At 49.1% G+C, this 15,230-nt stretch overlaps 1 protein-coding gene across 6 annotated transcripts in view; it reads right to left on the minus strand.

Annotated features, from left to right (window-relative positions):
* The window catches only part of SH3KBP1 (SH3 domain containing kinase binding protein 1), a 74,578-nt gene that overhangs the window by 30,272 nt on the left and 29,076 nt on the right, over positions 1 to 15,230 (minus strand). For all 6 annotated transcript variants that reach the window (XM_078615563.1, XM_078615560.1, XM_078615559.1 and 3 more), the window contains one exon: positions 13,136 to 13,283. In XM_078615563.1, the coding sequence (XP_078471689.1) occupies positions 13,136 to 13,193 (58 nt within the window). In that variant the 5' untranslated portion in view covers positions 13,194 to 13,283. The remainder of the gene's footprint in view (positions 1 to 13,135; positions 13,284 to 15,230) is intronic.

Genomic DNA, 15,230 nt, shown 5'->3' on the forward strand with positions numbered 1-15,230 from the left:
GCCATTGAACAAAGACGCTCACTGCATCGCGCGGCGCTTTCAGACGCGCTTCTGCGGCCGTCTGGAACTCTTCCTTCCGATATTAGAAAGCCAGCGGAGCTATGCATTTTCAAATAATCTAGATAGAAGACTCATTTCATTAGAAGCGCTTTTTGGTGTTTCGTTTGTCCGCCCCCCTCTCCCCGCACTTCCGATGAGGACGGTCGGCTACGTACGGTGCGAGCGAAGTTCAACGTACGCATGTACAAGACTAGCTGTACTACCCAGCTTCGCCCGGGACTTGGATCCACCACGCCCGGCCACCTTTGTCTCGCCAGTGGCGATGTTCACACACCACAGCAGTTACTCGTTTGAGGCTGAGTCGACATAGGGGAGGCCCAGGACCGGTTCAAATAATCGTCACTGGTGGTGGCCGTGAGCGGGAATCGAACTCGGGTCGTAGGGTTCGTAGCGCGGCGCGCTAACCGCTACACTACAATGCGTTACGCTTCCACATGCACGGGTCACGTGACAGATGTGACATCACAGCTCACTTGCCATGAAAAAAAAGATGCATTATTGAGCTACCCCCCCCCCCACCAAAAAAAAGTGTTTGCATGGTGTACAGTCTGGAAAGTACCCCACTGGCAAATTTCAAGTTTGTTGCATGTCGGGAAGTACACTAAACATTTTGAACAGACACACACAATCACAACTTTGCCTTTGATATATATGGAGATTACGTCTCAGAACGATGTCTTGATGGTGTTGGTGGGGGGGGGGGGCAACCATAACAAGGCCCAAGGACTCCCATCAAGAAGGGCACGGGTTTGATTCCAGACTCGGGTGCCATCTCTGCGTGGAGTTTGTATGTTTTCTACCCCTGCTCTGCATGATTCCCCCCCGGGTTGTCCGGTGTTCTCCTCCCAAAGACAAATTTACCAAACAATGTAACTGGTATTGACCAAAACATCCCAATGGTGAAAAATGACTTAATTGCTATTTCACGTACCAGCAAGGTCACACTTGGCAAGACCCTCCTGAAAGAGAGTCTTGAGACTCGGTGAAGCTTTCCTGGGTAAATAAGCGGATGGCAATAATAATTTGCTGATGGGCCATTGGAAGGCATCTTTAACGACTGAGCGCGGAGGGTAAAAGGAGGGTTTAATGCGCACGTCGGCTTTCGCGACCAATATCATCCATAAGAGGTTTTTTTACCCTTCTGTTTACGTGGAAAACCTAACTAATTGGCTGTGTCGGGTGGTGGCGGGTTTAACGACACATGTATATTTACGACACCTAACCCAACACAAACCTCTATTAGGGAGGGGGAAGGTAGTGGTGATTAGCTCGCTTGTGAATGAGCGTCGTGTGTATACAGTGTGCACGTGCGTGTGTGCTGTCGCATGCACCTGTGTTGACTTGTTGACAATCGCAACCCTAAACTCTGACCTTGGTGGAACAAAAGATTATAATTTACAGAAGAAGCGGTGTCGAGGGATTGTTTTTCCTCGCTCACCACCTGTGGATCACGCGTGCTTCAAAAACGCTGCCTTCGTGACATTTCATACGTACGTGTTTTTATGTCGTTGTCAATATAACACATTTGGTTCGACTTTTGCGCATTCCCTCTAAAAATAGGGGCCACATTGTATAAAAAGGGAAGGCACGGCATTTAGAAACTGGCCGAAACTGCAAAGAAAACCAACATGTGACTTACCAACACTTGCGGCGAACACTGCGGTTATTTTTCTACTTGTTGATGTGGTCCTGACAGAACGGGCAGCCGTAAGTTCCTTCTCAACGACCACACACTTTGCGGGATGCTCCGGCGGCATTTTTTATGGATTGACCAATACCCCCCGAGGTTCTAACTGCCCACGCTTGGCGTCAAAAGGCCAGCTTGACCGCAAGGGGTAAACCAGCATGAGCGCCTGAACCCCATGACGACTAGTGGAGCACCCAACACTATAACATGACCACACATCACTAGCACGAGACCAAGCAGCGATACCACCAGGCCACGTATCGCTAGCGCAGGGGTCTGGCAACCTGCAGCTCCAGAGCTGCATGCCCCGGGCTCTTTAAGGACTGCTTCGAGACGTTCTTCACATTGCGGATCTTGAAATATTGAGTTTTTGTTTGACCGAATTAGAAAAAAATGAAAAGTTTGTTATTTTGGTTGTCGACTCCTGCACGACCATCCAGCAGGAGAAATAGACCACCCAGAACTACCACTACACCACCCACAACTACCACTAGACCACCCACAACTACCACGAGACCACCCACAACTACCACGAGACCACCCACAACTACCACGAGACCACCCAGCAACCAATACGTCATTGGCCAATGTAACCAAAAAACATACAGGAGACCACTTTATGCCACCATTAAACACAAAGAGCTCAGTCATACACACCCACTGGACAAAACATTAAGTATACACGTGTGACTACACAGTGCCGGGCCTAAAATAGTGACTCAAAGCGCATGGGCTGCCAATATGCAAAACAAGCAGGAAGTCAAACGGATGCAAAAAAAATATAAATGCCCCAGGGAAAAGGACTGCGGTTCAATCATTAAACAAGGGACGTGACCACGCAGCGAGACTTCAACGTACAGCCACGGAATGGGTTTTCAATAGCCGCAAACGCTAATGTGATTTCAACGCAACTTGGATTTATAAGACGACCGCATGTGACCGAATGTCGAGATGATGTACACGCGGGGAAGGGGCTAAGTGTGCATTTCTTCATTAAATCACAGATGCTGACCACGACTCCCGAGCGGAAAGCAACGAGCAGCAGCACGATCGAGGGCATAATAGATAAGCGAGTGCAGGAAAGAGAACTTAAGCAAAAAGTTATTCTTAGGAGGGGGCAAGAGTTAGAAAGTTGGCTACAGGGCAGAAAAAGAAAGAAGGAACTTTTGATGAAAGACATTTGCGGACAAGTTAAGAATGTGTCACGTACGGCAGGGCCCTTTTTTTGGCATCGCGCTGCATAACCAGAAGCAGACACAGCTGAGCTGGGGCTCGCTGTGCAACCCAGGGATTAACCCAACCTGACCGGCATGACCTGTTAAGCAACAGCAGCACCACCACCACCGTGCCACGTCCGTCGATGCGTGCGACTTCCCCGGTCTCAGTGTGCGACGGTATATTTTTGGTTTTGCGTAGGGCAGGGCCATCAATTCAGGCAGGGCTCGCTGGCAGAGAGGGGGCGGGTGGCAGGTCTCTGTTGTGTTGTTCAATCGATCACCTTCACGAGGCCTGGCTCCACCGCGCCATCCTCGCTTGCGATTACCCCCACTGTTGTGGTGACGTGGTGAGCAGCGTGGCGAGCGAGCGGTGTGGTGCAGTGCGGAGAACCGTCTGCGGTACACGTGCGGTGGCGGTGTGGTGGGGGTACATGGTGTGGTGTGTGCGGTGCACTGGTGTAGTACACGGCGTGCGGTGCGGTACGGTACATGGTGAGCGGTGCGGTACACGGTGAACGGTGTGGTACATGGAGAACGGTGTGGTACATGGTGAACGGTGTGGTACACGGTGAACGGTGCGGTACATGGTGAGCGGTGCGGTACATGGTGAATGGTGCGGTACATGGTGAGCGGTGCGGTACATGGTGAACGGTGTGGTACATGGAGAACGGTGCGGTACACGGTGCGGTACATGAGGTGTGGTGCGGTACATTGTGAACGGTGCGGTACACGGTGTGCGGTGCGGTAAACGCTGTGCGAGCAGCGTGTCATGCAGCACACTGTGTGCATGAGCACTCCCGAGTAACCGTACACCCAAGGGTGTGGCACACACAACGAGTGGGACCTCTGCAACGGCCACGGCCGATGATATCGCAGCAGCAGCAACAACAAACAAGGAGGGCACGCGCAGGCGCACTGCGTCCGCTCCGCGTCTTCCCAGGCTCGTCTTCTAATCGCCGGCGTTGTATAAACACCTATTAGATGGTGCGCCGTCTAAAGAACACCTGGCCACTCCTCTTAACCCCTCATTTCTTTAGGAACGCTTTCTGCGTTCGGTTTGTTGTCCATCCCTAACCGCACCTCCGATAAGCACGGTTGGCTACGTACGCGCGTGAAAGAAGTTCAACGTACATACCAGTCCCTCCAGAAAAACGCGATTATGCGATCGCATGATTCCATGCAAAATCAGCCAAAGTCCGCATATTTATGCGGGGGGCGCGTTTTTTCAAATACGCCGCACTTTCGCCGCATAAATTGCAGATTTCCGCGCGCAAAATATACGGGCTTGCATGATTTCATAATCCCCGCATTTTCGTTGCAAAAAGTCACATATATCTTAGCAGAAAGTTGAAAAATGTTGCGTTTACTTCACACAAGCGCAGCCATTTCCCCTGTTGCCATGGGAACGTTATGAAGTGACGTCACTCATTACGCGACATCATTGAAAAGCTGCAAACCCCGCGATGCCAATGAAACCATGATGAGAGTTTATGCAACTTTACAGTTGTAAGATTGCACTTTTTTGTTAGTAGTATGTAAATTTACATTACTGTAAGACTGTACTGTTACTGTATTGCTTACGTTACTGTGCATTGAAAACACTTATTTTAACAGAAGATGTCTGTTTTGTATAGCTACCTCTGTAAAACAGGAAGCACACATTTAATTTTTTAATATTTTATTTATTCATTTTTACAGAAGTTGTAGCATATTCATTTTGTAAAGCTACAGAACTTGTTCGACTCAATGTTTTGTAAGTTTGAGCCATCTGTTTGTTAAGGTCTGAAATAAAACAAGATGAGAACTTAAATATTCCCAGCACTTTCTGTGATGTAGTATGCTTGCTTATCATAGGAAGTAATAAGAAATGACTCTTTACATTAAAGTAGTAGCCTAGTGAATAGGGTGTTGGGGGAATCACTTTTTTTTCTCTTTTTCATCAAACCGCAGTTTTTGCAAGTTCCCGCAATTTTTGCAAGTTCCCGCAATTTAATCGCATAAAATTGCATAAATATCCCGCATATTCCATCGCATTTTTTAAGAAAACGTGCCGCATAATCAACGATTTTTGCCCGCAACAATCACCAAAAAACTCCGCGTTTTTCTGGAGGGACTGACATACGTACATAACTCCACACAGGAGGTAGTAATAGGTTTTTACCCTTTTATCTGGCACAAAAAAAACTGACACCTTTATACAAGGGGGTCATGTTTGCAATAACCACACCACTTGAAGTCAAAATGCAAACAAAAAGAGACAACTCTGATAATGATATGCACTAGCCTTGAAATTGATTGGTCCACACCCGAGACAGCTTTTCTTAGAGGCTAGTCTCCACAGGTGTTGGACCAGATGACGCCAAAAGGCGTACATACAGGACGTTTCAAGGAATGGATCAGGTTTTGCATCCCTTCTTCGATCCACTGCTGGATGAAGGTCGCTCGATGCCGTATCCCCGTTGTTGGGATGTTTGACCATACTTCACCATCCTGGTGAGTGCGGATTGGCGAAAGGGGATTAACCGCTGTGGTGGAGAATCAAATTCTATTGCCGGGTTCATTCGCGCAGTGTGTTAACCACTGTCACCAATTTAAAGTTACGCTAATTATAATGTAAAACAAAGGTCAATTATCTATTCAGGAAAGCCTCAATGTGCCAAACACTCTTTTGCATGAGATTCCTGGATTTGGTTGTTTGGCCCAATGACATTTATTAAGCAGTGTTTAATATGCGAGTGGGGAAACCGAGGAAAATGTATGCATCCAAGTGGATACGAAAAAAAAGATCTATAAACAGGCGGGTTCATGAACACATTTTCTGTGCTGCCATCTCCTCCTAAACTCACAACCCATCTGGGGTTTGGGAGCTTCACAAATGTGCACGAGCCACCAATTCTACAGAGCGCCACATCACAGGCCTGTCGACAGCTGCAACCCCCCCCCACCCCATCTCTGAACACAGCTTCATAGCTTGTGGGATTCCTCGCGGATAAATAAAGATCTTGATTCCCATTACTCTGAGCGACCATCGGTTCGATTGCTCGACTAATCGCATCGCACAAAAACAGTTGGGGAAGGAAAAAAAGGTTTCGCGCCTCCGTTTCACGGCATGTGCCGCTGGTCGGGAGGTGACGGGCGGAGGCTTGGCGATGTAATTTACATCATCAGCCGCGTCAAGCTCTAAAGGGGCCTGGGTAATCGACCCAAAACTAGTAGTCGATTATTGCATTTAAATCGATCAATCCGATGACAGACGTGTACGTCATCAGAACGGAATCGGAAGAAAAAAGAAAATAACTTTTTCCGTACATCAAGGTCGAAAGACGTATGGAGGCTCCCACAAGGCCATGCGGGAAGGGCGTGTGGCACAGTGTTGGCATCAGCCAGTCATCTTGGTCATCTCAGTCAGTCGACCCGTGGCACCTGAGTCTGCCCCGTGACCTCCTGCCGGCGGGCGTTCGACACTTCACGTGGCCTCAAGGTGCATATGGCCTGGCACAAGCGTCGTGGTGACGTCACCCCCAGTTAGTGGCGAATGGCGGTTGTTGTTGTTGCACTCGTTATCGCTACGGTTCTCCGTGGTGAGTACAATGTCTTTAAAAACAATGCCCCTCGAAATAAAATTAACGCTGAACCGCATGCGCGTTCCGAGATTCAGCGGTGAACAGGACCCACCCACACCCTGCAGATGTATCGGAACGGGAAAGTGTTAACTTGGAAGCCTCTCAATCACGGTGCCCACATTTCATTAAGTTGTTATTCGGATTTATTTTGAGGATAACGCGTTCTCTACTTGTTCTACCCCACAGCTGTTCCCCAGTGCGAAGCCAATTCTCTCCCTTCTCCCTGATGCAGCCGAGGAGAGCGGCGGCACCACGACAGAGCAGCAATGACAGAAACATCTCCTCGTGTTAAAGCGCCACCCGAATGTAAAAAAAATAAACTCATCATCAACATTAGTTAGTCCACTGCTGGATCAAGGACTCCCCAACCAAGCAGCCAGCCATCTCTCACGATCGCAAGATGCAACGATCCGCCCAACACCAGCACACTCTAGCCAATTTCATCACTCCGTCCCCTTGGGTGCCATTCTGTATTTTCTTCATCGCCATCTGCCATCATTCCTTCAAGAGACAAGTCTTGCCCAAGCCCACTCACTGCGAGTCCCTGCTATAGTTCATTCATTATTTGTCCAATCATGACCATCTTATGATGCACTCCCAGTTCGGTGGGCTGCTACGCTGCAACGTTACTCATTTGACTAGCTCTATTAAAAAATACCTCCTATTATAGTTTCTTCGTTTTCTTTGTCATCTTCTTCTTCTGATCAGGGCAGTCCACTCATCCGTCCGTGGTCACAGAGAGCCAATCCTGGGCCACAACAGGGACAGTGGCAAAGAAACCGGGCCCCACGGGGGGGGGGGCGGACACTGGCACGAGGGGGTAGGGGCCGCGCGGGAGTGGATGGGAGATGGCGGCAACGTACAGCGACCACGCCTGGGCGGTTTCCACGAGTGATTTGGGACCAGTTCCCGACAGCGGTGACTGCAGAATTCATTCCACTTAAGGGGCTGCTGGCACCCGCCTCGCCGCTCCCGTGACTGACCTCCTTTCAAGCCGGCAACTTCTGAGTCGCGCAATCGCACCGACTGTGTCTTGAACGCAGTGGTGGGGGGACCATCGCATCGTAGATCATCAACAGCACTGAGATTCCACGCGTGAATCCCACGCCGATTTTCTTTTTGCATCCTTTACGTGGGGGGGCGGGGGGGGACGGTCGCTCTTGTCAATAGCATCCGGTAAACTGCAGCATTCGTTTAATAAATCGCGACTTCTGCTGCGGACAACTAGGCTTGGTCGGTACCGGTGCAAAGTTGGCTTGCATGAACAAACGGCGCTTGATAACAATGGCTTGGGAAGAGAATCGGCCAATGGATCCAAACTTACTTGCAGTTTTGTATGGCGACACAGAACAGGATTCTGTTTGTATACGAGATATTCAATGGGATCAGGCCCAAGCGTTGTAGACATTGAGGGTGTAATTTCCCGTTAAAATTTACCTGCAGTCAGGCTGTTTTCCCCAGGAAGGGATAACCCAAATGCCTGCTGATAAATGAAGCACACAGAACTAAATGGGGGTTGCCAGGTGAAAAATAATAATTCAAATTTATAAAGCGCCCTTAAAAAAATCGTTCTCAGCACCGCGTATAGATAAACGGGCATGGTAATGTACAACCCTTTGTCAATCCGCTGCTGGTTTAAGGCCTCCTTAGGCCGTACGGGTCCTTGGGGGTGATTTGACCATACTTGACGCTGGTCAGTGTGGCTTGGCGAAGGCAGGGAGACACGGACGGTGAAAGGATAGAAGCACGGTGCATCGTCCGGATCAGGCTGCGTTGCCCTCTGTCGCCCACCACGTAACCCTGAGGCCTACAACAACCTGCTGCTCATGGTGGTGGCCCATCCAAGAACTATCTAGGATCACCGGTTGCTTTAGCTTCCTAAACCTAACTGGTAAATACTGTCCTTCGCAAAAAGTAAACGTCGTATATAGGACAGCAAGACTTGCAGTAGAGCAGAGACTCCCAATACATATTAGCAGCTGACATTTTAGAACCTTCACAATAACCTTAACATCTGGCACAATTTCAAAAATGCTACACGGACAAACTTCCTCGTGAAATCATTATCTATTGCCTTTGAATTATTTAGAGCGGTGCACAACCTGTGCTGCAGAAATGACGTCCGTTGTTTTGCCCGGTGCAAAGGGGAACGCGATGAAGGTTCCTGGGTCAAAGGTGGCTTGCTCAGGATTGATGAGTCAACCCCCTCTCTTTTATTTTTACTATTACTATGCCACTCTCCGGGTCTCAAGACCTTTGAATGCCGGTTGTTTACTTTGTGTGGCTAGTTTACGTTTATTGCGAGTCTCCAGTATGTGACTGCAGTCATTCTAGATTTGAAGTTTTCGTGACTGCAAGGATTCAAACGCTTTGGTTTTTCGGTAAAGCGTTGTGCTTTCGCTAAGTTGTCCCCACCTGAAGAAGGATGCTTGTGTTGCGCCCGAAACGTCGTGATTTAATTTAGTTTAGTTTTTACCTACGTGACTTTACCGAAAAAACCAAAGAGCAGAACAGACTGTACAACCTATACCGACGCAATGCCCCGATCCACAAATACGAGGGAGACATCGCAGCGATACACTCCCCTGCTCCCGACACGGTTATCTGGGCTTGACCACTGAAAGTGAAATTTTAGTTGTTGCTCTGCATCTACATCAGCAGCCATACGAAAGCATAAGACGAAGACTGCAAATTTCATAAAGTCTCTCCGGCACTTACAACGTGCCTACACCTATCACTGCATATTTTATTCATTTCATACGTACGTATGTAGAACTTCTTTCGCACTGTATGTAGCTAACCGTGCTAATCGAAGATGGAGAGTGTTTACATTAGCTGAGAGGATCCGAGACACATACATGGACATCTGTGAAACTACAGGACATCAGTGAAACAGAGCATTAAAGCTCATCGGATCCCTCCAGTATAAATACACATTCTAATTCTATACATCTCATTTACAGCGGAGGCATGTTGGTCCCACGAGGGAGTCATCGATTTCTTTGTGCGTGAAACCAAGCGGAGAGAAACACTGGCCCTGGGCTTTGGCCCGCGTGAGATTTCATCCAGGACACCTTATCCCCTTAAAGATTAACCGGGGTGTGGGGAAGAGGAGTATAGACTAGAAAGGGCTCAAAACCGCTGGCACCAAAGCCAGCAATTAGCCCACGAATACAAAGCAGACCTTTTGCTTGTCAGTAAGCAATGGAGGTGGAAAAGACGCCGATTTTGGGAGTTTTTTTTCCCCAATTAAAAAAAAAGTACCCATAAGCTACTTATTTAAATAAGTAAAAATGCAATAATTAATTAATTTGTGGAGCGGTGGCGCAGTGGTTAGGGCATTGCGATAATGTAAAGCCAGCTAAAAAAGTTCGATTCCCAGCCACGGTTAACATCAGTGGCTCGTGATATCTGGAACGGTTATAGACACCCCCAACCCTTTTACCGAACCGCACTGCTAACCAGCGTGGAGAAATATGGAGGGCCCTTAAATTCAGTCGTGGATCGACAGAGGGCTGTATATGATTACGATTATTGATTATATTAATTCATCATACTTATACAATGGCTATATAAATAATCCAGTAACCACTGAAGTGTGTTTTCCCACCTCAGGTGGTACCAATTTGTGCTCTGGCAGACGCCCTGACTATCTGGCGAAGAATCCGTGGATTTGTCTGAAGGCAAGTCAAGATGAAACGAAGTGCAGCACCAGTCACATCTATGATCATAATAAAAACAACGCCGTCGTGTGTTTATCCAGACTCGCAGAGTCCCAAGGCACTTTTTCACGAGGGTCCTGCATTGGGAATTTTGCCCAATTCCACATTAAAGAATATTTTACACACGCGGTGTTATAGAAATTACCGTGAGACACCCCACACATACGAGAAGAAAGCTAACATCTGTGGGTCCGCAAACACTGGGTTTGACTAATCCACTTGCTGTACTGCCATCCCTCTGCCAAGCAGGAGAGTTCAACAGCATGCATGATAAAGCAAGCAAATAGCCCATCGCCAGGCACGCCCCGTGGTGGGGTAAAGTGTGGGTAGGCCCACTTGTTCTTAGAGCTTCGAGTGGATGGCATTCTGTCAGCGGTGGCATGAACAAGTAATTGCAGGGGCTGCACCTTAATCTTTACCACAATAGAAGAACTGCCCCCACAGCCTGTGTAAACAACGCAGGTAAGGCTTTGGCATCCTTTCAGGATGGAACGATTTGGTGTTGAAGCACGGTGTACGTATGTTCTAGATTTGAAGCTTTCGTGACTGCAAGGATTCATATTCTTAGGGTTTTTTTCGGTAAAGTCACATAGGTAAAAAAATTTAATTAATAAAAGTAAAATAAAAATAAAATAAAAATCACGACGTTTCGGAGGCAACACAAGCTTCCGTCCACCTGAAGACGGAAGCTTGCGTTGCCTCCGAAACGTCGTGATTTTTATTTTATTTTTATTTTACTTTTTTTAATTTTAATTTTTTACCTACGCGACTTTACTGAAAAAACCTAAGAATATGGTGTACATATGCACGCCGAATTTCTTTCCGACTGTACGTAGCCAACCAACCGTGCTAAACGAGAGGTGCGGGTGTGCGTCGTCGGGGCTGGCTGAGAAGAGGGATTCTGGTTCAGTTGAATGACGGCCGTTGGGAAATGAAATCCTAAACCGATGAAGAAAAACAGGTCTGCTGGCCGAGGAGGTTCGTACACCGCCAGCGGCTACACATCCTGCTTGGAGCAAGCCTGGGCAGATCACGTCGCGTGAAGCATTCTCACGAGCCGGCGCCGAAGTTCATAGAAGGGGTGGGGGGGGGTGAAACGTGTAAGGCGTCCTAAGTAACTGTCCGTCGGCGGATAGTATTGCTGCGTGTTTTCTGTGCTCACCACAGGAGAGAGGGAGGGAGGGTGAGACCCTGTGTCGGATGCCACCACGCCCTGAAAGCAAGCTGGTAATGCCTGCCCAGCGAGCGAGCCTCCGGAGAGGGACGGACACCATCGCCGCCCTCTCCAGCGCAAGCTCGCGACGTGGAGACTTTGTACTGGCGCTGCTCTCGGGTTAGATCTTCAAAAACAACGAGTGGCATTGTGGGAGGATGAGTGGCATTGTGTCTGACGGGCATACGCGGCAAGCGAGGGAGCACGTCGAATAGGAGGCTAGTTTCGCAAGCGGTAGAGTGTTGCACGTGGATGTTAATCTTCCCCCTCACCATGAACTCACGGTACACGTACAGCCCTTTGTCAATCAGCTGCGCAGAGATGTTAACTACCTCGCCTGGTATGCAGGAGGTCATGAGATCGATCGCGACCCTGAAGCTGTATATTTGGAGTTTTCACGTTCTCCCCGTGGTCGCGTGGAATTTCCCTCCGGGTCCTCCGGTTTTTCCCTCCACATTTAGAATCAACATCACGTGTTCAGAGTCTTTGGCTGCGATACATTTGCACATGATAAGCCACTTCGTTGAGCTATCATCTGTGGCTAGATCACTTCTGATAAGTGAGTTTGTCGTTTGGGTCGTGGGCATAATTTAACCATACTTCACCCTTTCCCGGTCAGTGCGGATTGATGAAAGTGGGAGGCGTAAATGCGGCAGCGTCGTTCGACTGCTCTCTGCTGCTGCCCACGGCGTGACACAACCATCACCCCCCCAGCTTATGATTCTTTGAAACGTCGTGTTTTCAAGGGAAGCAATGAAACCAAGTCACAGGAGGATCTATGAGCCGATGGACTGCTACTCTGCACTGCCTGGGGCTTGTCGTCTTGACGGTACCAGAGTCGGGGAAAAATAAAGCACTTGTCACTTCCTTCTGCACTCATAAACAACCCCATAGGATGGTCAGTCGCCTGAACACACATGCAACTACAGCCGGGCTTTCCAATTGTGTGGTTCATTTATCTACTGATTAATTATCCCTTCGATTGATTATATCCCTTCGATTGATTATATCCCTTCGATTGATTACATCCCTTCGATTGATTATTTCCCTTCGATTGATTATTTCCCTTCGATTGATGGGTCGAGAAACTACTCAATGGAGAGCAAGAACACAGTGGGGAGAACAAAAAAACCTGTCATCTCTGCTCCCACACGTGCCGCTGGACGGGCGGTGACAGACAAGACTCGGCGATGTCATTGGTGTCTCGTCGGCCGCGTCACGCCGGGGAGTGGCTTCTCTGGGGTTTCCGGTCTTCGTGTGTGTCAGGAGGTGGGGGGCGGCTCCCGTCGTCACAGGGGGTCCAACGCAATCGACCACGACGACGAAGGCAGCCGATTACAATTCACGTCCGGCTCAATCGATGCAATCGGGAGATGGGCACGGCAGTCGAGCGAGTGCGACACGCAGCGTCCGTCGCAAAATGAAATGGGGCGAGGAAGCCCGGGGTGCGCGTTGGAACGCCGGCGAGCGACCGTGCAACGGCATGGAGGAAGCGGCCATCATGCGGTACGGAGCGCGGACTGTGATGGCGGGAGCGGAGGGAGGCGGTGGTGGGGATGGGGGGGGGGCGCGGAGGTCAGGGAAGGGAGGACGGATGCCGGCGGTGGACTTACCGCGACGAGACGTTTTGGGCATGGTTTGCATGCCGACGGGCAGACCCACGACGCTCATGCGGTTCACCAAGTTTGCCACGTTGCCGGTCTTCTCGCCGTGCCGGGTCAGCGTGCCCTCCTTCTTGCCGCTGTCCTCCCTCTTGAGTTCCTGTTCGGGGAAACGTCGCACGCGGACACGGGGACACACGCAACGCACACGTTAACATCACCGTCACCATTATATGTTGTACGTAGCCAAACAACAACCGTGCTAATCGGAGGTGCGGGTGGGGGGGAAAGGACAACAAACTCAACGCAAAAAGCATTTAATAATGCAACAAAACACACGTGATGAATAAATAAAATAAAGAATAAGCACCACCAGAATGCGTCTTTGTCTAATATTATACATAATCCCACCATGCAAATTCTCGCGTAAAGAAATATTGTTTTTTATTTACATATACAGGACACGACCTGGGACTTCCTTTCGGTACACATTTATGACCAAGTCCAGCAGTTATGATATGTTAGCTGTGGCCGGGGCGGAAATCAAACTCAGCTTGCCGGGTTAGTGGTGCGACGTGCTAACCACTACGCAAGCGCTCCCCTCCACAAATGGAGACAGAAAAAAAAACCCATAGACGAGCACATACACAACAAAAACAAAGATCTCCTGGATAGCATTAACATACTTTTCGAGCAAGTGCTGTTAGCGAGTACCTATGAAGGCCGGCACGGCACACGAGGCGGTGGGTGGCCAACACCACGCTGATGTTTACACACCACACCAGGTACTCATTTGAGGTCGAGTCGACCTAGGGGAGACCCAAAACCGATTCAGATAATTGTCACTGGTGTTGGCCATGAGCGGGAATCGAACTTGGGTCGCCTGGTTCGTAGCGCAGCAAGTTCACAAAGACACACATCACATGCGAACACGCACATATGGACAAACTGACCCACACTCGCACAGATAAATGCCACACACAAATAATAAATGTATTTTTTCACGTACAGATCCACACTGGCGCACACGCCAACACACTCACACATACGCCCATACATATTTAAGAAGAATATCTGAAGATGACCTCGAAATTCCTCCGCAGCCTCACTGAGCGGGGTATAATATTTGGCCGCTCGACATGCAAAGAGCAGCATGGGCACTGTACACCCTCGCCGCTCTCCGCTATAAATCCCCTCCAGATTATTCGTATTATTTTTTTCTCTGCTGAAAGCAAGCACAGGGAGAGGTGTGTCATCATCGCTACATCACCGTGCCATCAATTTCGCGTCTGCGACCTCTGACTGCGAGTATCGCCGCGCCACTTACTCCTTTGACAATTTCTTGATTTTGTCTCAAGAAGGGCCTTCATGTGCTCCCCCCCATCCCCCAAAAGGCACATGGCAGGACGGAACACACTGTGCTTGGCGCATCTTGGGCTCCCTTCGCAGCTTCGTACAGGGGTTACTGGCTATGCCGCTCCGAGCAGAGATGCAACAATTTGTATGCATGTCGCCTTTATCGATTTATAAAGGCTCACGCCACGGTGGCGAGGTGTTAACTACATGGTCCGGTATGCAGGAGGTCGTGGGTTTGATCCCGACCCGGAGGCCTAAATATTTCGAGTGTGTGTGTCTCTCTCCCGAGAAGGGTCGCATGCATTTTTCTCCGGCTATTACCTCCACATTTAGCATCAACGTGCTGCTATAAATGTCCATGTGATAAGCCACTTCGTTGAGCTATTGTTTGTGGCCAGGTCACTTCTGAAGAAGAGCCGTAAAGCTCAGTGGGCCTTAGCTGGTAAAATTATCTCTACATTTAGAAGCATACAGTTCAAGTATGTGGCTGATCTCCATTTCCACGTGATAAGCCACCAAGTTGAGCTATCGTTTGTGGCCAGGTCACTTCTGAAAATGTGCTACATAGCTCAGTGGGCCTTCCCTGGTAAATAAAAAAAATAGTTCATAGTTTGGTTTTACAAATAAAAGGAAGCATGCGTGTGATGGGGAGTGGTCGTCAAGTAGATTAGCTCGCTACAGTGCGGGTTGGCGAAGGCGGGGGGGTGGCCACGGTCTGGTTCAGATATCACTTGCCACTGATATTAGCCAT

The sequence above is a fragment of the Lampetra planeri genome, chromosome 47, assembly GCF_965212315.1.
Source record: "Lampetra planeri chromosome 47, kcLamPlan1.2.h2, whole genome shotgun sequence".
NCBI classification, from domain to species: Eukaryota; Metazoa; Chordata; class Hyperoartia; order Petromyzontiformes; family Petromyzontidae; genus Lampetra; species Lampetra planeri.